The sequence below is a fragment of the Excalfactoria chinensis genome, chromosome 16 (assembly GCF_039878825.1).
Source record: "Excalfactoria chinensis isolate bCotChi1 chromosome 16, bCotChi1.hap2, whole genome shotgun sequence".
In the NCBI taxonomy this organism is placed as follows: Eukaryota; Metazoa; Chordata; class Aves; order Galliformes; family Phasianidae; genus Excalfactoria; species Excalfactoria chinensis.
This window is the reverse complement of record NC_092840.1, coordinates 9,480,236-9,502,667: the sequence shown is the minus strand read 5'-3', so window position 1 is coordinate 9,502,667 and position 22,432 is coordinate 9,480,236. Positions and strand designations below refer to the sequence as shown.

Here is a 22,432-nt window from a genome sequence, read left to right as displayed (position 1 = left end):
AAGGAGCGTAATCATGTCTTTCACACAGCAAAAAGGCAGATAAGGACAATAAACACAGTAGGGGCGAAGATCCTCTAAATGTACAGCCAGAAGGAATGTGCTGTCCACATCAAAATAGAGCATTCTAAATAATAAAAACTCACTGTTTTGAAATAGGTACCTTGTAACTGCAAAGGCTGCCCTGCAGTGAGCTGACGAAGTTGACTATGTGATAAAGTGAACTTGTTGCCTTGGAACTGCAGTGTTACAGGGGTCTCTGGCTGAGCAATTCTGCCTTGCGCTCCTGCTATGGAAGCCAGCTGTGCTATTTTTACTACCTCACCACCTGTCAAGGAGAGAAACAAGCATTAAGAACAACAAAGTGGGAGGAGGGCCGTTCAATATTCAGAATTCTAATTCTTGGTTAGTACACTGGTGCCGAAGCACCTTCCATGCATAATTATACTCAGTGCATCAAAAGTGTCATATAGAAGTTAAGCAGGTATTGCTTTCTGTATTTGTTGGACAAACTGGAAAAAAGCTGATTGTTTAAAGCTAAGAATATCAACATTTCAGAAGCTATCACTTCCATTAGCAAAGAGGTAAGAGCGACCTGAAAACTCATGTGACACTTTGTAACAGGACAAGTATAGACATCGAAGTGATTTCCACTGCCTTTTCAAGAGCGTAAAGGAAGAGGCAAAAACTTGCTACACGCGTAGCAATAGAAATACACATTAAAAATAATCTGAAATTTGCTGATGAAACCTAATTCACACGTTTCAAGCAATCTGCACTTAAACAAACCAAAAAGCTTTAAAGTGACAGGACCAAGCTTTTTGTGTTTTAAATGCAGAACGGCTGGAGGCACGTAAGCGTTAAGTTTTATGATCTTAAGACTGTAGTGAGATTTTAGCTTTTGGAAAGGCAGCGCATTACCCCAGAGATAAAATTAATACATCAGTGCTCTACTCTACACACATGCTAATAGGCAGTGCACATCCAACCTTAAAGCAAAGCCTCATTGCTTTTCTCTGCCTAACAGTTGCGACGCTCCTCTCCGCAAGAGGCCTTTAGAGATGGATTAGTGTTTAATACGAAAGGAACAATTAGGATAGAGCTAAAACGGTTGGTCTGAAGGAAATCTTGCCAGCAGAAGAAACATGCAGAAATAGGAGATTAAGTTGACACCGCTAATGTATGTCCACAGCAATTCTATTGTTTCTTATCCAATTTTCGATTTTCCTTGGTCATAAGCAACATACTGAGCAAGGCTAATCAGAAGAGTGAAAAAAAAACAATGATTTCTGTACACATTTTAGGGTGCCTAGTAACTTAACCTCGTTGTAGTAAAGTGGGAGAAACCTCGAAAGGGGAGGCCACTTACTAGGCAACCGTGCCTGGGCCTGAGAGGTGAGGACCAGCCTCTGAGGCAGCACACTCTGTTGGATGGTGTGCGGGGGGGGCTGTGGCTGGGCCTGGCCCAGCTGGGAGGCCTGTGCTGCGGTCTGGCCCCGCTGTTTCACAGGATGGGCTGTGCTAGTTGCTGTGGTGAAGGTCGCTGCGGGCTGGTGTCTTGGAGCACTGGTGGAAGCCTGAGTTGTCTGAAACTGTGCTGCTGCAGCTGCAATCAATAAGGTTTGTTTGTGCAAGCTGTTAGAGGTTTTAACTCCACTGCTTTAAACAACCTGCATTGAAAAGAAACCTTCCAACAGGATATTAAAACAGCTACAGGAACAGCTTTTCCTGACAGACTGGGATTTCTAGCCATGCCTCCGTCCTACTTTTACAACATAATTTATCCAGTAAGCATTGTTCAAAGGTTAAATAAATACACAAAAGAACTGTAAACTTCCATGTTTGACAGAACGTTACATGTGATCAGATCTTAAATACCACTATGCCATATTAACTCCACGCACTATCAGTTAGGTTACACAAAGCTTAGTTGTGCATTACACTGACAGATCATATAGAAACTAGTGGGGAAATTTACTGGCAATTAGTTTGTTGGTATTTTTAAGCCATTAGTATTCTAGACCATTAAGCTAGAGGAAAGAGTTCTAGCATCAGGCTGACTGGTACCAGTGTCTAGAAGTCTATGTGATCAACAAAGCCCCAACTCTCTTACCTTGATTTGAGGACACCGTAGCTATGGGTGACCTTCCCCGTACTTGTCCCTGCTGAGTTACTGTTGCTGTGGTCACCGTGCGTTGTACCTGAGTGCTTGGAAAAACTACAGTCCTGCCCTCTGGTTTCTGCCCATACTGAACTGGTTGGAACAACCTGAAAAGAACAAGAGAAGTCAAAGGCCATAGGAAGATCATGCTTCAGCTTTTAAAAAAATACATCCTGTCACAGCAGAAAGCATCAACTGATCCAACAACAAGACACTTATCTCTTGCTCACAGATAGCTAAAGCTGGCAAGACTCAGCACTTCAGCAGACTTCATTTATGGAAATCCCATAAAGTCAGTTTGCTAAACACAAGAAATAAAACAACCGTCCTTGCCGTGCATCTCAGTTAAATGCAAGAAGCAACAGAATTACAGCAAACAAGTTCAACACTCCAGCTCCAAATCCAGAAAAAGAATGGAGCCCTTGTATCACTTTAAGAGAGATGCCAGCAGGCCTTTTCATCACAAAAACACTTTCACATAACTTGAGGATCAATACTGCCATGAGAGAAATACTCTTAAAAAACCATAACTGATAAAACTTACATCTCTTATAACTGCAAGCACAGCTAACACTGTAAGCACAGCCCATAGTCTTAAAGAAAGATTTCCCAACTAAGTCGTAAAACAATGCTTCTTGTCAGGTAAGAACCACAAGAATAAAATCCATACACTGGTCAATTAAAACCCTCAGGAAATTGATGAACTTCAAATAGAGTCCTACACCTTAATAAAACTATTAAAGTGGATTCACTACTTAGAAGGGTGAACAAGAAAACATACAAAAATACAAAGTAAAGTCTGCAGCTTTATGTGAATCACATGACTTGATAATGTAGACATAAACACAGCAACAGAGCGACATCTTGCCCCTTGTAATTCTAGCTACAAGGAAGACGTGCACATACCTGCTTGGTTTGAGCTTCACTGGGTTAGGCCTGGCTGGTGGTGGAGGAGAGCTGTAGATTTCTTCAATTAACTTTCTAGTAACCTTTTGTTTCGGCAACATTTGTGCTTCATAATGAGTCATTTTGTTTTCCACTCCAATGAGATCAAAAAGGGAGAGGTCTGACTCCTAAGGATGTTGTAAAAGTAGGTTTATTAGTTTACACAATGGCACGAACAGTTAAGTACTCTCTATGTTCTACGCTGAAATCACTTTCTACATTTTACTTTTTGATACGAAATGGTAACTTTAAACTTAGAAAACTTAATTATTAGCCAAAGCTGTCTGAAAACATTCACTGATGCTCTCTGAATGTTTATGGAGACCAAAGGGTGGATGTCAACACACTGAGGTGGTGAGTGAGCATTTCAGCCATGGATACAGCAACGTGAAACACAAGCCAAGTTCTGGCCTGTCACACCACAAAATGAAGAGCATCTCAATCAGCTCATCTGCACAGATCCACTAACAGTGGTGAAAATAGTGTCTTGTAGCACAGAATATGCTCTACCAAACAGTGTAATCGTGCTCCTCATACTGTTGTGGTTTCCATGGAAATAAATAGGAGGCTTTAATTCCAGGGTGACCTATATAAATAATGATCTTTTTCAAGGGCACTCATAAGAAGAGTTAACTATTCAACCCACCTTCCAAATATCCCTTTCTAGGGCACTCAGTACAAGAGATGCAGTTCTATATTCCAGCGTTTCAGATACATATGAGGTACTCGAAAGCCGGGGGTTTATCAGATCTGGGTGATTACAGATCCTTTGCAGCTGCATCAGGACATGCAGGACACTGATGAAATGTCCACTTTTGAGGGCCTCTTGCGTTCTACCAAATAACAGATACAGAAGTACATCAATTTCAGCACAGCTTTTATAAAGACATTAAAAGACGTCCATAAATCAGAAGAGAATGTGCAGTGTGACATGTTATTCAAAATCCATAAAGCAAGCTTGATGGCATTCTTTATACTCCTTACCCTGGCTGTAATATGACATCTTCATACATGGCTTTCTGTCGACTAGAAAGACGACACTTTAGTACATGTTCGTATTTCTTTGTTAGCTGCTTTTCAACATCTCTCTTTGATCTTCGCAAAATGAACGGCTGAATCATCTGAAATATTTCAGAATTAAACAAAAAAAACTTCTCTCACTTCAAAGTGAATTTTACAACAGGAAGCTCATTCACACCCATGTATTTTACATGACAAACCTCATAAGCTGCATGCAAACAAATTGAAAGTACACTGTTAAATAAACATTATTTGTTCTTCGATTTCTGCACATTACACTTCAAAACCCGAGCTTTGTGTTTTTAAAGCAAGCCTCCAAACTTTCATGGTAGTAGAAAATCCTGCTTACAGCTGGACTTCCTTCTATTTGAGCTGACTGAAGTAATAAGAGAAGATTTAGCTCTTGATTTTTGGCCTAACTAACTTTTCCTTTCTTCCTAATTTTCACAACAGCTTTGAATACAACTATTGTAGAAGGCCAGGTAAGAAAACAAATGACAACGTACCCTGTGTAACCTGATGACCAGTTTATGGCAATAATCCTGGTTCTCCTCGTTAGGTGCTTTTACTGGAAAATCTAGATAAGGTCTGGAAATTCCTGGAATCAGGAAGTGTACCATGGTCCACAACTCCATCAGTGTGTTATGTAAAGGAGTGTCTATCAGAAGCAAACGATGTTGGCTGTGAATAGTAAAAAGAACACTTTTAACCAACGAAAATGAGACCAATGATCAAATACAGTAGCTTCAGGCCTGCCAGAAGTAGTGCTAATGACATTCAATCTAGGATAAATCATCTTTTTAATCTTGAATATACCAACAAGCTAGCTTCCTCATTGTGGAATACCAGAACATACAAGAAAATCTGTTTTGAAGCGCAGATTATCAGCAAAGAGAAGTATTATTGTTGCAGCAGAGACAGCTAAAAGATCCTGAGCATTTCTCTGTATTCACACTGTTTCAAGCAGGGGTAACTCAATAGCTGAGTATTGCTACAGGGTATGGAAATTTGGACAGCTTTCTTTTGAACAGAAAAATGAGACATTAAGAAAGAAAAAACCCACTGCTGGCACAGAAATAATGCTCTGCTCCATACCTGCGCAGACTGAAAAGCGCTTCCCAGTGTTTCTCAGTCATGTTCTTAATTTGTTGCATCTCATCCACTATTAGGTATTTCCAACGCATTTTCATAAATGCTGGGTGGCCTTTGAACAGCTGTTTGTAGGAGGTGATACACACATTAAAGCTGTTGGGTTCTGACCATTCCTACAGAAGAGGAAAGAAGTGACATAACAAAAGTTAAGGCAGAAAGTTCTGGTGCCTGTCTCGCATCTTGCTACATTTTCACAATACTGAGACCCAAAGAATTCTAAAGAAGAGTCTTAAATTGCAGTCAGTTCAGAAAGCAGACTAAGCACTGCATGCATTCATCAATACCAAACCTAGAGGTGTTAGATATAAGACTTCTCGTAAAGCAGCTTGTAGTCCTAAAAACTTTTCATACCCCATCAAGGTGGAAGGAACATACAGATAAACACAGATTGAAAGTCTTGTCATCTAAAATGAAAAACATAGCAGTATAAGAGTTGCAAAATACAATACCTGTCTCTTTGCCCTTAGCTCTCTTTGGCTGCCAAAATAGAGAAGAATCTTCAACCCTGGGCACCAGCGTTTCAGCTCCAACTCCCATTTCAGTATGTTACAGCTCCGTACAACAACAAGGTGAGGACCCCAGTTACCTACAGTTTAAAATTAGGAAGAGGCTACTGATCATCTACATTGACTTATCTTCAACCCTGATTTTTAAAGTGGAGCATTACTAAGTGCGTTGTTAAAAGCGAGATTCAACAACAACAGGAGAAATTAAGTGACTAATCTATTTGTTATCTCCAATAAAAGATACTAGTTCCACAAGCTTTGCCGTACTTAGGTACTGTGCCAGCGTTACCTCTGTCAGTTGTAGCCTAAGAACACATGTAAAAATTGTGAGATTTAGATAATGGAAATTAACATACCTTCATTACAAGCCAGGTGTGCAAAAAAGGCAATAATTTGCACTGTTTTTCCAAGCCCAGCCTCATCTGCCAGAATGCCATTGAGGTTTTTCCTATACAGTTTTGCTAACCAATCCAGCCCGATCTTCTGATATTCTCTGAGAGGCCCATATAATAGGGATGGAGTATTATATTTTATCTGCAGCGAGAATTAATTGTTACTTCTAGTTAAATTCACAGAGCATGTAACAAATCTCATTCACTCTACAGTTCAGTAAATAGAAAACATTTATTGTTACTTCAAGCAAAAATCTGTCAAATCACACAGTCTTTACGTAAAACACACACAAGGAGAAAAATAGGGAGTTTTACCGCTGTCGTTATCCTAGAGCTGCCTTTAGGTAACAGCACTTCTGCTGCTGCAGCAACTTCTGATATGTCTCGCATGTGCTTCTTTGGAGGGCTTGATCTGTCTATACTCTTGTACTGATCAATGCTGAGAAGCGAGTCTATGAGAACAACTTCCTTCTGAGGACTTTCTCTATCAGACATATGGTCATCCATTTCTATGAAACACAAACAACATTGGCATTGAAAATAAATATAAACTTAAGAATCAGCTACAGAAAGTAATTCAGCTGACTAGCACTCAGATAGAGGCCTAAAAAGAAACAGTTATATGACCATAAAATAGAATCCTAGAGTCACTGAGGTTGGAAAAGACCTCCAAAATCATGTAATCCAACTGTAAACCTACTAAACTAAACCACACCCTTAAGGACCTCCAGGGATTCCACTACTACCAGGGGCAGCTTCCTCCAGTGTACAACCACTTTTTCAGAGGCAAAGCTTTCCCTAATCCCCAACCCAAAACTCCCCTGGCACAACTTGAGGCCATTTCCCCTTCTTGCCTTGCCTGCTCCCTAGGACAAGAGTTGAGTACAGGAAAATGATCACAAGCTAAAATGACAGTAACTTAAGCTTAGGAACACAGCATGCTCTAAATGTTCAGCATTCAGTAGGTGAACAGGACCACTAGCTTTTTTCAGCTTCTACAAAGGTCTTTTCATACTTGAGACCTATCTTTAAATATTTCATTTTATCACCACTTCAGTGTAGAGCAGATGGCAACTGCACAATAATAACCATTATGTGTGCTGCTTTATTCAGTGTGGAGAGGTTCCTTTATTGCTCACTGTTGTTTGAGAGTTTCACATGCAACTCCGAAGCTGGCAAATTTTATTTCCTTTTCATAAACTGAGTAATGAAAAAAAAAAAAGAAAAAAGAAATCCTTCACAGACCATTATCTAAAAATATTTACCAAGAGCAGGAATAAATCTAACAATCTTACTAAATGTTTAGTCAGAAAGTCACTGTGTTTTGCATTCTTTTTAGTAGAGAACATTGCTCATCACTTAAATATAATTTCAGATGTGATTCACTCAATATTTTCTTCCCTTTTAACAGACACTTCGAGAGTCATTTGAGCTGCTTCACCTTTTAAGTTAAGTTTTCTTTGAGACAAGCAGTAATTACCTTCCTCGCTGCTGTCCTCTTCGCTGTCAGGTTTAGGCTGAGGCCAGTGAAAACTTTCAGAAAAGGCACCTTCATACATCTTCAGCAAATCGTCCAGTGGCAATTCAGCTGCAAGCCATTAACACATGTAAGTTTATAAATACCAAAGCTTTTAATAAACGATATCATTAGTTTTAATCTCATGACATTCTTCACTTGTTTAAAACCAGTCCTCTAATCAGAAGTTAATTGAAGAGGTAATTACTACTTGGAGGACAGCGGTGTTTATTTAATGACCCAGATTACAGAGAACACTTGGCATTACACCAAATAGTTTGCTCAACCAGCTTGCTTTTCACTACACTACAACCCAAGATCCAAACCAACGGTCAGCTACTGGTTGGAAAGGGAGAGGCAACAAATTAAAGGGGTTGCAAGGCAATTGAAGACTTCAGCCTCAATCCTGCTGACCAGAATTCCTATGATCCCTTTTTTGATTTGTTGAGGTAGGAATGCACATGCTGTTTAAGTCCAATCAATCAAGAAACATTCTAATTAGGAACTTAGCTGACCAGCTGAGAGTTATAATCCCTCCAACTGGCCAGCTGGCTGCAGCCACTAAGCTGCCAAAAAGACCAAACAAATGGATTTGGAAACTGCATATTAATTGCCAAGCAGGCCTAGCTTAATGGGCAGCTCGCCTCTGAAAATCAGCAAGGTTTTACCACAATAACTGAAGTGATCCCTATGGGACTCTTGCACACACCAAGCTGTACAGCACCTATTGTTAAGCTGCTAAAAAAAGCAAACTGCCAGCCCAAGCACTGTGACTCAAAGCCCCTTACCTTTCAAGTACTTATAACCCCCAAAGACCAGCCCTTCAGCATCTTTCAGACTTAAGAGGTGTAGCACAAAACCCCTCTGAGATACTCAAGACAGCTGATGACAGATTGTTTATATTGTCTGATACACTTCTGTTTTTCAGTATCTAATACACATAACTAAAACTTAGGCTGAGAGTCTTTTGGTGTAAAGGAAAAGCAATGCTTTGACAGACTTTTTTTCCCAAGCCAACTTGCTTGAAAACTAGTTAAGGACTCAAACTCCTTCATCAAGTACAGATGTCCATCATTATCCCATAAGCTAACCATATTTACAAATACAACAACTACAGCATGTTCTCACCTGTTGTTACAGAACTCTCCAGAGACGAGTGAAGCTACAGACCTACCTTCTTTAACTAGATTTGACAGTTCAGTTTGATGGTTTATATTTCCTTCTTTAGCTTCTTGTTCTTCAATTGTTTCTTCTTCATCTTCAACTAAAATCAAAATAAATGCTAACTGGCATTCAAATTACACCACAGTTCAGAAAGTTTATAGCTATGCACCCTTCAAGTGTACTAACAGAATATCACATAAGCAGGTTTCTAAAAGAATGAGATGCATAGACAGAAAACAAGAAAACCTGAAAGGAGCTATGCCTGCAAGTTAAAAAGTCTTTGCACAAAAAAGAGAGAAGCGTTTCTGTCTTGAGACAAAAGGCAGAACAGCTTAGAGTTGGCTGACAGTGGCCCCAGAGGTAGGTTATTTTGTAGCTTTAAACTGGGGATTATCCTTGTCAGAAACATGACACAGATGCTTCCACAAGAAAGTCACTGAAGTAGATGGTTGCTGAAAGCTTCAACGGAAGTTTAAAGACAACTGGTAAGGTTCGAGAATCAAAGGAATGAGGAGAGACAGAATTAAGATCTACCAGCAAAGACGGCATTTTGTTACCAGGGAAAGTCTTATTTCCAAGTTCTCAATGAAGCTTTTTTCACAGTCAACTATTTGATCCAGGATGTGGATCAGGGTTGGTATTTGCTTTGTGAAAAGCATCAAGTCTGTGTAGCATGGGACCAAACACCAGCGGCTTCAAGATTTTGTTATATAACTTATCCACTATACTATAGACACCGAACCTTGAGAAGTGACATACCTTCCTCATCAGTCAAAGATGTGCTTGCTTTTCTTTTCCTCCCAGATGAAGAACCCTAGCATTCAATAAATAAAATATTTATGACTATAGAGAAAACAAAGCTAGGATTTTATTATTTTTTTTTAATGAATGCAAGTGCCTTGCAATGACAGCAACAACCACTAATAGACATTTAACACATTAACGCTTTCCTGGTCACACAAAACCAGAAATACCTTTGCAGTATCTGTGTCAAAAATCAATTACTTTCACCCCAATATCTGTTGCCAAGTTCCCATTTTTAATATTAAGAACAAAGATAAAAGCTTTTTTTTAAAAAAAAAAAACACAAAAAACAACAAAAACAGTGCACATCAAACCCTGTAATCCCATCCAAAACATGGATGCTTTCAGTAAGCTCAAACGTAAAAGTCCCTTTTGGAGTTGGTATACAACCATCTGCTTCTCTTACTCATCTACTAATTACTCTCAGCCTGAACACCACCCACAAAAGCACACTGCAAAAACAAACGACCACCTCGGGTTCAGAAGACCATTCACAGCCCTCAGTGATACATTTCCACCTGGCCCACTTACACAGATGCAGGCACTCTGCCCCTGTGCAATTAGCCATTTCAAATGCTTATGGCCCAGCTGTGGCACAGAGTAGCAGCAGACTCTTTCTCTTAAAAGCAGTACTGAGGCACAAAACTTCTACCATGGCTGGAATCAAAGACTGAAGCATTTGCCAGTCAAGAGAAAAAAAGATAAAACACAGACTTTCATGCTGGTCTGCAATCATTCAATCTCAAGTGTCCAGCATACACCACAGCATGGCTCAGCCTGTGCTAGTTAGCAGCCACAGACAGCGCTGGGCCCACAGTTTAGCTGAAGCACATGCTAAAGCCTGTTCCCAACAGAAAATGCAGATGCAAGCATTCTGCTTAGAGACAGGGGAGTATTTCAGCAAGTAGGCATCATCTGCATCATACCAGATGGCTCAGAGCCACAGTACAACCCCTTGCCTGCTCTTTTCCCCCCTCCTCCCCATAATTGTGCAGATGGACTCAAGGAGTCTGTTCTGCTCACAAAGAAGTGAAATTGCTTCTGAAGGGTTCTTGGTAATACCAGGCAAAGTATTCACAGGTAGGCCAACAGTTTTAAACAGAAAGCAGAGCTGAACTCACCCAACTGGTGAAGGAGCCCTCCAGCTGTACAGCACTCCCTCAGGTCCAAAATCTGCACCTCCCCCAGTGGCTGGCCCTTATATGAGCCCAGGGTGGCTCAGCCCCATCTGCTCAGCTGGGGAGCACAGGTGCAAACAATCTGCCTGTGCTCCCTGGGCCAGTCACACCCCTTACCAGGTGCTCAATCAACAGTTCAAGCTCTGACCGAAGGGTTCCCTTACAGAGTCCCAGTACACATTCCATGCAGGGCTAAAGATATTTAAGCTTTGTTCAGTATGATCCACTCTGTACCATAAACCTACCTACGTCAGCAGGCTGAAGTTTACCTCTGGCTACAGCAGAAGAAATCCCTGCCCAAAACAAAGTCTAGCAATCGATGTATTTTTTGGTCTTAAAATCTTACAAGGACTGTTTCAAAGTCCTGAATGAATATGAATACTTCCTCTAACAGACACATGCCAGCCACAATCCAATGTTTTCAACTGACAGTAACTTCACAGAAATCTGCTTGTCAGCACTGTATACACTCAGGGAAGATGCTTCACGTTTATCAAAACTGGCTGTCATACAGGCAGTCACATTTAAACTCTATTTTTAAAGAGACAGTAGGACTTACCATTTCACTTTCTTTTTCCAATAAAAGGTCTTCTGAAGGTTTTGCATCCTTACCTGAAAAATTATTACTCCTGATGTAAGCGAGTAATGGTTTTAAGCTAAAGAATGTAGAGTTGGATTAGACAGCAGGAAGAAATTCTTTCCCATGAGAGTGGTAAGGCAATGGTACAAGCTGCTGAGAGAAGCTGTGGATGCCCCGTCCCTTAAAGGGTCCAAGGCCAGCTTGGATGGGGCTTTGGGCAAGCTGCTCTGGTGTTACTGCCTGTGACAGAGAGGTTGGAACTAAATGAACCTTAAGAATCTCTCCAAGCCAAACTGCTTTATGACTCTATTAGTCATTTAGCCATTCTACACTTCTTATATTAGCTTCAGAAAACAGAATTGGTACTAACAAAATCAAGCAGAAAAAAAAAATGACCAAAACTTACAGCTCGGATCTGAACATCATCTATTAGCACTGCACTGTTCTATCACCAGCAAGATGAAAACCCACTGAATGAAATTACGTGAAACAGAAACAGAATTTATACTGAATTTCTTACAAAAAGAAACACAATTACCTTTTCTTGAAATTTTCTTTAAATTCAAAGCTTTTTTCCTTTTCTCTTGAAATTCAATTTGCAGTTTTATCTCAACAACCTAAAAGGCAAATAAAGTCTAATAAAATGCTTCACTTTTATAAATACGTTACTGAAGACTGAAAAAAAAACCAAACAAACAGTGTAACCCACTGACATACCAGTAAGTTGATATTTTACCTGCTCAATGTTAGACCAGAAGTATTCTATTTCTCTGGCAATTGATGCAGCAATTCGCCTTAGTTTGTTTTGTTCTTCCCTTTTAGCTCGCTCTTCATTAAGTTTCTTCTCCTCATGATAACGGGCCACAGTTCTTACCATCTGCAAGGCCATGAATTAATTCTGAAATTAGCTTATTTCAGAATACACATCACTGTACTTCTTAAGTTTATGTTAGTTAGTAGCAGACAGATGTTGACAGTAGTTTTAAAGTGTCAGACTTAGCTCCAGCATTACAAATTCTTACCACGTCAGTTAAACAATAAATGTTAAAAGCAAAGGAAAAAGAAAAACACAAGGAATTCCAACTTTTCTCCTTTTACTCAGTACAGGAATTAGAAACATAAGAATTAGCACATAAGAAGTCACAGAAATCACACCAGAAAATGCCAAGAGACCAAAGCCCACAGAACCCAAGGCCATTATATGTATTTGTAGCCAATAAAATTATTAAGTCCACGTCAAATGTCAGAATATACAAAGCTGACAACATGGCTTCTCATGTAAGTGAAAATCAGTGCTTTATATTCCCATCACTTATAGCCATAGAGGAAAAGAGAAACACAATGACCACACTTAAATAGCTTTGTTATAAAGCTGAAAGATACCAAAATCAACTGCTCTGATTCAAAACCAGAAGTTTCTCAAGTACCTTCTTAGCAGTTGCCATCTTCCACTTTCTCTCTTGGGCAAAATCAGTCGCCATCCATTGCATTTCTTCCAGCAAATAATCCCAGTGAGATTTGGGTCTGGGAGCCTCCTGGAGTTTAGGCAGTCGCCTCAGGGACCATAAGCCTTCCTTCCTTAGTTCTGCTATTCGCTGATGGATTTGATTTTCCTTAAAAAGAAGGGCATGTAGTTAAAAAGAGCTGCAGAATACAATTAAAATAGCCAAATACAAAAATCACTGCTCATGCTCAATCAATATACACTGACATGTCGTCAAATTTAAAGCACACTGCCTGTATTAACTGTTATGTATGTGTTAACTGTTCACAGGTTTTTGGAAAAAAAATATACTTACCAGCTTGACTTGCTCAGCAAGCTTGTCTTGAGAATTGTCCTGTGGCAATACTGCTGCATTCTGAGCTGGACTTTGTGTTTTAGGTGCTGCTGCCACTGCTAAGCCCGGGGGTTTTGATGCAATAGGAGATAGGGACTTGTTAGTTGCAGGAGAGGTCCTGTTTGTTTGTACTGGATACGTAGAAGGAGGTGCTGCACCTGAGATAGCTGCTGGCGCAACGGCTGAGGTAGGCGGCAGTATATTTGCTGTAAGACGCTGAGAAGGCTGAACAGGATCTGCAGATGGTCGTGTCAGAGTCACAGCCTGCCCAAGAAATGCATCTGTTAGTGGTGAGTTGGGTATTCATCACTGTCCTACTCTACATTTCAGCAAAATGTATGAAGACCTTAATTCTGCAAAAATACAATTCACACCTGCATTTGTATAAGGAAAGACTTCTCGTTTGCAGGTTACCCCTAGAAGCATTAATTGTAAAACACCAGTATTTCGCACATATTTTCAAGAAGACAATCTTCTTACATCGTACCGAGCTCAAATACAGATTTATTCTCACCTCGTCAACATTCACATACCTGTTGCTGTATTGTAGCTTGTGGCTGCGACACCTGGTTTGGTGTCTGGCCTTGTACGTGGATTGCTGGTGGCACCTGCTGCTGAAGCGGAGCTGGAAGCGGAGCGGAAGTCAGGGGTACGCTTTGGGGCTGGATCTTCACCTGAATCTGGGGCTGAGTCGGAGATTCCACTATCTGTGGCTGCTGCTGTGAAATCTGCAGAGCAGCTGGAAGAGACGTCATGGGGACATTCACAGGTTGCAGCCTCCCTGGTAACTGCGGCGGTGGCGTATGCAGACTTGCTGCGTTCTGCACAGGAGGGCCTTTGGAAGGGTCGTACTGCTGTTGGTTCTGTTTCTGCCCAGTCAGCTGCACTGTTTGAGGAGTGGGAGGCATTCCACCTACAAAGCAAGAGGAAACACAAGCCAGATTAAATTAGAGGGCCCAGTGCTCTTTACTCATATGAAGAGGAAACCAACTGCAAATAGACTAATTTGTTACTTACTTTGCCACAAGACACCATCACTTGAAAATACCACATCACAATCACAAAATAAATCACTATTACAATAAACAATGAAACACTTCATGCACAGGACCGCAACTACAGTTTGGAGCATGGTAACTATAAAAAAAAAAAGTTATCGGATGTCTTCTGAAATGTCCTCTACTTAAAGAAAAGAAAAAAGAAGGACTGGTGAGCAAATGGAAATGTAACCTAAAATAACTGTATTAAATCTAAATAAACTTAGTTCTTGGCACATTGACTCTGTTGCTTAGTCTGAAGTTTGGCACCAATAACGACTAAAATTTTGGCTTGAAAGTTGCAAATCAGAGGAGGTTTTCCTTTTCACAAACCATTGGCTCAGGTCCAGAATTCTCAAATTAAATGTTTTGCATCAGCATCTGTGACGTATTTCCATGCCCACATGCACTTCTGGAGCCCGTCACTCAGCTCCTTAAACGAAGCAGGCATTGCATACCAAGTATTAATTTACAAGGAGAGGTAGGTGGTGGGGCCAGGATCTTGGAAGGCCCGGAGCCCAAGTTTCTAGTCCCATCACTAATGTCTCCTTGTTAAATTAATGTGCAATTGGCATGTGGTGACACAGTACCTTGTGCCGTTGGCATTAGCTGTTGAAGAGGAACTCCTGAAGCCACACCCGGATGCTGAAAAACCATCCCATGACGGCCCACTTCAATTCGTGGTCTCTTAGACGAATCTGTGATATTCAAATTCCATTTATGGCATGGTACAATGGACTGGGTTGTTTTACAAAGCAATCTACTACACATGATTCCAACACTAGCTCAGAAAGCTATGACTACTATACATGTGTAGCATTTATGAAGAAGATGCTCCAAGGGCAGGGTCCCTTTAACTTCCAGTTGGCCGTCTCCAATCTTCTCAGCCAGAACAAGCAACCTAACAGCATCTCCATGCTCGCCAGATCCAGTCCTATGTATTGTGAGCAGAGTGCGCTCTAAAAGGCAGCACCATTCACAACAAACAGCCCTAAGGACCTGGGAAAAATTGTGTTTCGAGAAGCATTGAACAGTGGGCTCCGTTGACTGTTTGGAAAAAAAAAGTAATAAAGAAAATAAACTGAACTACTTCCTGAGAAACATACCTGCCGGTGTCAGTGTCTGCTGTCTCTTAAATGCCTCCATTTCTATGGTGTTCACAGTCCCTGTTACTGGAGTCCCTGTATGCGTTGGCTATTGGAAAAAAAGAAAACAAATCACAAAAGTTCAATCTGTAGACAGTCTGGCACCAAGATGTTAATTTACAAATGGATCTAAAGAGACCATCACAGAACAAAGCCTTCAGAACAGCGGTACAATGAGGAAAGCAAAGCTGGTTCGATATCTGCCAGATGGTTTCAGATGCCCGCGTTGCACTGATAGTCTTTGATCAGTGGGTACTTCAAAATTACAACTGAGCAGAAGAAGGTGGTTACACGCAGTACACGTTTACAGTTTAGTTTCACTTTTAATAAATGAATGTTTTCATTAATGTATCGCCCTTTCTTTATCATTTGCACAAGGCTGCAATGAAATTAGAACAACATATTCACAGAGCCTTAAAGCTGCAATAAAAGGTTGACAAGAGAAATTAAAGACTGTGTCTTCGTTGTAGGATTAATTAGAAGGGAAAGTAGATGAGGAAAAAGAATTTACGCGGAAACTGTCATAATTAAGACAATACAAAAATAGGAGAGTCAATGCATTTGTGAACACTAATCCTTTTCACTGCAAAACATCACAGACTAATGAATTCTCATCCTGAAGATGGTTTTAAGCTTACATGGGTCTCCACCACTGTCACACTCAGGATTGAGCTCTGCAAGCTTTAGACTTGAAGTATTTCAGGAATAATGGCTAAGAATAAAAGATGGAATAAAAGAATCTCAGCCAATCTGCCCATTTCAATCCCAGTTTTCCAGCCACTAGACTCGTATTTGTTGGCAAACTGACGCTCATTAAGTAACATCATGAAGAGAAACACAATATTGCTATAACTCAGTGTCACCTCAGAGCATGTCAGAAGATGCCAGACGTTCTGTCAGAGCATAAATATGACACAACCATGAATTATCGCTATGAATTGAGAAGCACTGCTGGTATCAAGATGGAAAACAAATCACAGGGCTTTGACTCAGCAAGCTGGAGCTTAACTTCAGCAGGATTATGCAGTGCATGAAAACTTTAATATTACTGCAATTAATATTGCCATTCGTTCAGTGTCAAACCCAACAGCAGACTCATATGTAGGATTTACCAAAACAAACTTGGGGCTATATGATGATTTTCTCCATGCTCCTTGGGCTCTCAGCTTCACTGGCAAGTGATTAATGCCATCAGTGTTAGCAGGAGTCCAGCTCTGTCCAGCATGTTTCTGAACCTTATTCTATTATTTTATATTCTCCTCAATTTTTGCTGTGCTACATCCAATATTCTTCTATGAAACTTACCATGACAAAAATAAGGGCTGTGCAAAGAACGGGTTTCACAGATTGTCAGAAAATAAAACAGCAGCCTTTCTGTATTGCAACCTCTGCACCCCACAAAATGAGCTCATCTAAGCCCTCCTCCAGTTCTCTACATGCAATCTGCAGTGAGAACATCTACCATCTACAGTAACCATTGTGAAGAAATATTGTGACAGCATAGCAAAGACAGGAATTTCCATTAGAATCTTCTAGTTTACTCACAAGTCCTTTTTTTCTCTAATTTGTAAATGTAAATTCTGCCAATGTAAGTTAAGCCTAAGGAAATAAACATCAGTCTATACTGAAATTAAATGTAGCAGCCACGACCCCTTATCTCCATTGCCTCACTGAATAGTACCAATAACCATGGCCACTCAGAATGGCTGGGTTTCCAGCACTGCTTTCTGAGGTGTGTACATTTCATAGCGCTCAGACTCTGTCAGTAACAAGGAATTAATAACTTCCAATTTCTTTGCTGCTGTGAGGACACTTGTGGCCGCTCTAGTGGTACTGCCACTCTTCAGATGTGAATTTTGGTCTTAGAAACATCTGACTTTTATCCACACCCAGTGCTCACAGCTCACTGCCATATCGCACTCGGTACGGACCAAGATTTCAAGTGCTTGTTTTATCACAAGGCAAACCCACAGCACTTTCCACGTTCAATGGCCATTGTCTGGCAGAGCATAAGATGCATAAATATTTATTGAGTTACTCAAAGTAAGTCACAGAAATGTATTTTGTACAACGCTCCTGCATTAATTAACAAATCTTGTTTATGCGCTGTTGGAAATCAATGCTTTTTGAAGCACCAATTGGAGGAGATACGGGTTAGTTCTGCAAACTGCTCCAAATGCTGCTCAGTCTGGTCTCACTCGGGATGACCACACTGGCATTTCCAGGATGCATGTCTACGTCAGGATTTTTCAGTGGCATGTTCTGAAGTGTGTGCCTCCAGCTGTCTGTAGCATCACCACCTCATTCAGAGCAGGCACTTCAAAGAGCAAAGCATTATGTCTTTACAAATTGCAGTCACACAGCACTTACATTAGACTAAAACCGTCCGAAGTTTAATTAAAATAACGCAGTTCTCCAGCGGTCGTGATTATGCAGCACATTCACAGTAATCATTGCAAGTGCTGCACTTACACACCCAATTTGAATGATGCTGATCAGGACAGATTATTACTCTGTTACAAAGACAAAGCCTGAAGGGAAGAGTTGATACTTGCTGCTAACAGTTGGGGCTGAGGGGTATTATCACATCCACTCAGTTTTACACCATGTCAACACGTACCCCAGAACATCTCTGAGATGCTCTAATGCTTCTAGAAGTACTTCTTTGTCGGTGTAGCCAGAGCCCAGAGGTAAACCTAACCACTGCCATCAGTAACCCGGTACAGTGTGACATACTTTAACAGCTCAGATGAAGCCTGTGAACCTAAGGAGACAGCATGGTGTCAGCATGGACCATAACAAGCTGTCAGCATGAGCTGTCACTGTGCGACTCACTGCTGAAATCAGTGACAACAGTCTGCCTGTTACACACAAGTACACAATCCACCCTACACTGCATTTAACTCGCCCTGTTCCAAATGCAGGAGGAAGGCAGCACAGCTTGTGAGGCACAGGAGAGTAACTCATCGTGGGACATCTTAAAGTGCGGGCAATTCATCTAGAAGGTAAAAATTGTGGTTGCAGGGGAACCAGGGTATGGCTATGGGACTTAGTCTGGGTAACGCAGAGCTGAGGGCAGCTGCATAAGCACACAGCAGCTCCACTTTGAAGGTCTAACATCCACCAAACATATATATGTATGTATATATATATATCCTATTAGATTCATTTCTCTGCTTTGCTCAGTGTTCTTCCATGTATAAAGAAAAAAAGACCTCGAGAATGAAGTTAAGCACTTCAGTTTCTTCTTTCCAACTTCTATGTCAGAGCTAATGGAAAGGAGTTAGTTATTTAAAGAGGAGCATCAGAGGGTTATCAGCATCATTTGAAACATTTCACAGAAGGCATCACCAAACCCTTCTCCAGTCACACTCAAAACCTTTAATACATAAAGGAAAAGAAAAGAAAGAAAAAGAAATATAGAAGAAATCCACAATTACAATGCCACAGAGAAAAGAATCCATATTATCACTATGCAGGATGCACAAATGAAACAAATGCATTAGGGAAACAAAAGACAAACAAACCAAAGCGAAAACATTCAAGCTGAAAGTTAATGAAATAAGCCAGCAACCTGGAGACAAAGATGTAACTTCCTCAGAGCTTCATTAATATCGATGCATTTGAAGATTGCAAAGTGTTTTTGGTTTTGTTTAGATGATAAGGGATGGGCTCTAGGGAGAATTCTAATTCAGCTAAGAAATATCAAATCTGAATGAAGAAAAAAAATCTGGGATGAAACTACATTTTAGAACCATTGAAAAGTACCTGAAATGGTTGCTGCTGGGATGAAAAAGCAGCAGAAACATTTGGAGGAAGCTGGGTTGCTATAGCGACAGGAGTACCAGTCTGCCCATCCTTTCCTGTCACAACCTTTACCTGAGAGAAATATTTTGGGAAAAAAACACAAGAAGGGAGAATCATTTTTCTTTTTAAAAGTTTGCTTTTTTTTTTTTCTTTGTTGTTTGTTGTTGTTTATTTACTGACAGCCCAACACGCCGGCAGTGCGGACGGCCCCTCACTGAAGAGAGGCTGACCGGGCAGCCAGCAGCATGGCTAGGGACAAGCTCTGCCTCATTGCAATGAACAGAGCCGGCCTCGACTATCTACAGCAGCTTCCCACCGCTGGAAACCTTCCGTAAATCCAGTTTACATAAAAGCGTGGTTTAAATTGAATGACTGCTGCTCCTAACAGACAACAAATCAGCATGACAGACAGTTTGGACTGAAGAGAGCTCCAACATTTATTCAAGCGATGAGCACAGCCACCATTCGCTCTGCCTGGAGCCGCCAGCGATCGCCCTTCCAGGCAAAGGATGAAGCGCGTTGCTTGAGCAGGGAGTGATAAAGAAGGGGAGGGGGAAATAAAAGCGGAGACAAAAAAAAATACAAAGAACATACTCAAAAGAAGCCTTCATCCTTAATCAAAAGGATTCCTCCTTAGAAAACACACAGACTTTTGCCATTGCAGGCTGCAAAATTCTGCAGCATTAAACTGACAAACAAAAGAGGGTCTGAATCGCACAGACTGAGGGGCGAAGCCTCAGCTGATGTAAACTGTAGCAGTGCCACTGAAATCAGTGATCTTGGACAATTCACACCCACCCAAGTTCTCTCAAAACCTCACATGCTGTGGTTAAAAGCAAGAACAAGAACACCCAAACAACCGGACAAAATGCAAACCAAGGGAAAACTCATTGCATCCCACTGTCCATAGCTTTGAGGTTACTGAACACAGAAAGAAATGGTTTCCTAGTCGAGAAACTTAACTGCAAAACAACGAGCAAATTAAACTTTCTCCATTCTAACGTTAAAATTCTGCACAAACTCCAGCTGGAGATGCAATCACATAAAAGCACCCATGTTCCATGAACACTCTGATTGCTAATCAATATATAAAGAAACTTGTATTGCTTTGAAATAACTGGTTTTGTTTCATCTTCCTACAAACTGGCACATCTATGCCCATGTTTACCTCTGCAAATTTCAGAAGGTATTTATTTGCATAAACCCTAAAGAAATTAATGCATGACTACGGACCTGTACACGTTATAATTAATTACTTTAGGGTTCCTGGCCACAGCAACACTTCGCCTCAGGAACGTCTATACTTTGGAGTCACCAAATAAAGGTTAAACTCTTAAGAGACTTTTTGTTTACTCTTTTTTGGTTTATGTAAGTCTAGAGTGTGAAATTTAATCTCCGATGTGTTCATTCTGAAAGCTTAGAACAGCTTCCGTAGCACAGCACCTGTGTGCTGGCTTACGTACTAAGTAGGACAGTGAGAACTGCTTTCAGCTCTCTGTTCTTTGCTCAAACCAACTTGTCCAATCACACCACCGAGCACAATGGCATCCTCCCAAACCAACCACGTTAAAAAACTGCCATACTTAACAGAACTGAGTTCCCAGGTACCGTCACACTAGCTAACGCTCTGCAATTCAGGTGCCACAACTTCATCCGCTATTTTAACCCAAAATATTAACAGTCTTACCTCATCATTGATGACCTCAGATTGTTCTTCCTCTTCTTCTTCCTCTAGATCCAAGTCATTTTGCCTCAGGTAGGCTTGCAGGGGAACGCAATGTTTCTTCTTAAAAGCTAAGAAGTCCATCATGTTCCCTTGAAGATGTTGCAGGAAAAACAGTTCAATCAAGCATTCCTTAAAAGTTTCCTTCAAGATTTCCATTTGCTTGTGGTGGTGATCCAAGCACTGCTTTCTCATTTGGGCAGTCTCTTGGTTGGCAGGAGGTATCTCCTCCAGTTTTCTGGGTTGTTTTTTCACTGCCGTATTAACTGTAGGTGTAAGTGGAAGACTTGACAGCCCCTGTGGCACGGTGGCCCGTGAAGGACTCGTGGGAGGCGGTGGCGATGTCATTCCAAATGCACTGGGGCCTCCAACCCCAGCTATTAATCCTCCAGAAGCTCTGTCGTAGCCAATGGGCCTGCTCAGCTGCTGTCCTTGAAGCACTTGCTGCTGCTGTTGCATAAGTTGCCCTTGGATAATATTGCTGATTTGGGGTGGCAAGCTCGTTGTCGTAATATGGCCTGGGCTAGTCAAGGACTGCATGTTTGCCCCGCTAGCTACGGGACTTTGAGGACCAAGATGATGAATGGTGCCACCAGACTGTGAATGAGGTTGTGAAAGCCGGCGCTCCCTTACCGTAGTAGGTGTCCCAGAAGATGGAATTTGCACCTGAGCTGCAGCTCCTTGAGTGATCTGTGCAATTCCCGGCCCTTCCTGATACACGAAGTGCCCACCATTGGAAGGACTCAAGCTGATCTGCCTGACAAGCACGCTGGCATCCACAAATCCTCTAGTAGGGCTCTGGCTGCACATACCCAAGCCGGGGCCTGGAGTACCTGCCCGAACGTTCGGTAATGTCTGCACCGGCACAGGGTTGGGCTGCGTGGGGCTCTGAGACTGAACCTGCTGGGGCAGCGGTGACGTGACTTGAATATACGAAGGGGATCCATGTTCAAAGCGTCGCTGCTGAGGGCTGAACTGAAAACTCGGCGATGTCGGGTTTGGAATGGGCAGCGGTGTCAGTGTGATCTGCTGGTTGCCCGAAGCCACCGGTCCAACGTTCTGCAGAGTGATGTTCACATTCTGACCAGCCACGGGGCTTCTGCTCATTATAAACTGCTGAATTTGGTAACTGGGGGACTGGGGGGCGGATGGACTTGCAGAAGGTGCGAAAGAAGCTGCAGGGGATTGGGGTAGATTTGTTTGTTGCTCTTCTCCCTCACTGCCCGTGAAGGACCTGGACCTCTGGAGCTGGCGCTGGGCATTCTGAGGACCATTACCATGGTGCATCCTCAACAGTCTACCGTGCTTTGTTCTTGGTTTTACAGAACACGCTGAAGAAATACATAGAAACAGAAATTCAGGTAAGGCAAATATCATTTGTAACCGAAACTCTTCAGTAACTACGTGAAAGAACACTCTTTTGCTAAGAATTCAGCTGCCTCGTCCCTGCAGCTCCTGCTTTATTCC

The 22,432-nt window shown here is 41.4% G+C and overlaps 1 protein-coding gene across 4 annotated transcripts in view; it reads right to left on the bottom strand.

The window, feature by feature from the left end:
- EP400 (E1A binding protein p400) overlaps positions 1–22,432 on the bottom strand; it is a 43,527-nt gene that overhangs the window by 19,999 nt on the left and 1,096 nt on the right. The window contains exons 2-25 of one of the 4 annotated variants that reach the window (XM_072351413.1): positions 20,930–22,296; positions 19,204–19,314; positions 15,397–15,484; positions 14,881–14,988; positions 13,787–14,166; positions 13,215–13,517; positions 12,843–13,028; positions 12,152–12,292; positions 11,954–12,032; positions 11,395–11,447; positions 9,613–9,667; positions 8,864–8,953; positions 7,654–7,761; positions 6,489–6,682; positions 6,138–6,315; positions 5,725–5,861; positions 5,219–5,388; positions 4,630–4,804; positions 4,088–4,224; positions 3,750–3,936; positions 3,065–3,231; positions 2,111–2,265; positions 1,367–1,603; positions 161–325 (exon numbers count right to left, since the gene is read on the bottom strand). In XM_072351413.1, the coding sequence (XP_072207514.1) occupies positions 161–325; positions 1,367–1,603; positions 2,111–2,265; positions 3,065–3,231; positions 3,750–3,936; positions 4,088–4,224; positions 4,630–4,804; positions 5,219–5,388; positions 5,725–5,861; positions 6,138–6,315; positions 6,489–6,682; positions 7,654–7,761; positions 8,864–8,953; positions 9,613–9,667; positions 11,395–11,447; positions 11,954–12,032; positions 12,152–12,292; positions 12,843–13,028; positions 13,215–13,517; positions 13,787–14,166; positions 14,881–14,988; positions 15,397–15,484; positions 19,204–19,314; positions 20,930–22,252 (4,927 nt within the window). In that variant the 5' untranslated portion in view covers positions 22,253–22,296. The remainder of the gene's footprint in view (positions 1–160; positions 326–1,366; positions 1,604–2,110; positions 2,266–3,064; positions 3,232–3,749; positions 3,937–4,087; positions 4,225–4,629; positions 4,805–5,218; positions 5,389–5,724; positions 5,862–6,137; positions 6,316–6,488; positions 6,683–7,653; positions 7,762–8,863; positions 8,954–9,612; positions 9,668–11,394; positions 11,448–11,953; positions 12,033–12,151; positions 12,293–12,842; positions 13,029–13,214; positions 13,518–13,786; positions 14,167–14,880; positions 14,989–15,396; positions 15,485–19,203; positions 19,315–20,929; positions 22,297–22,432) is intronic. The other 3 variants (XM_072351414.1, XM_072351415.1, XM_072351417.1) reach the window with 3 other exon arrangements.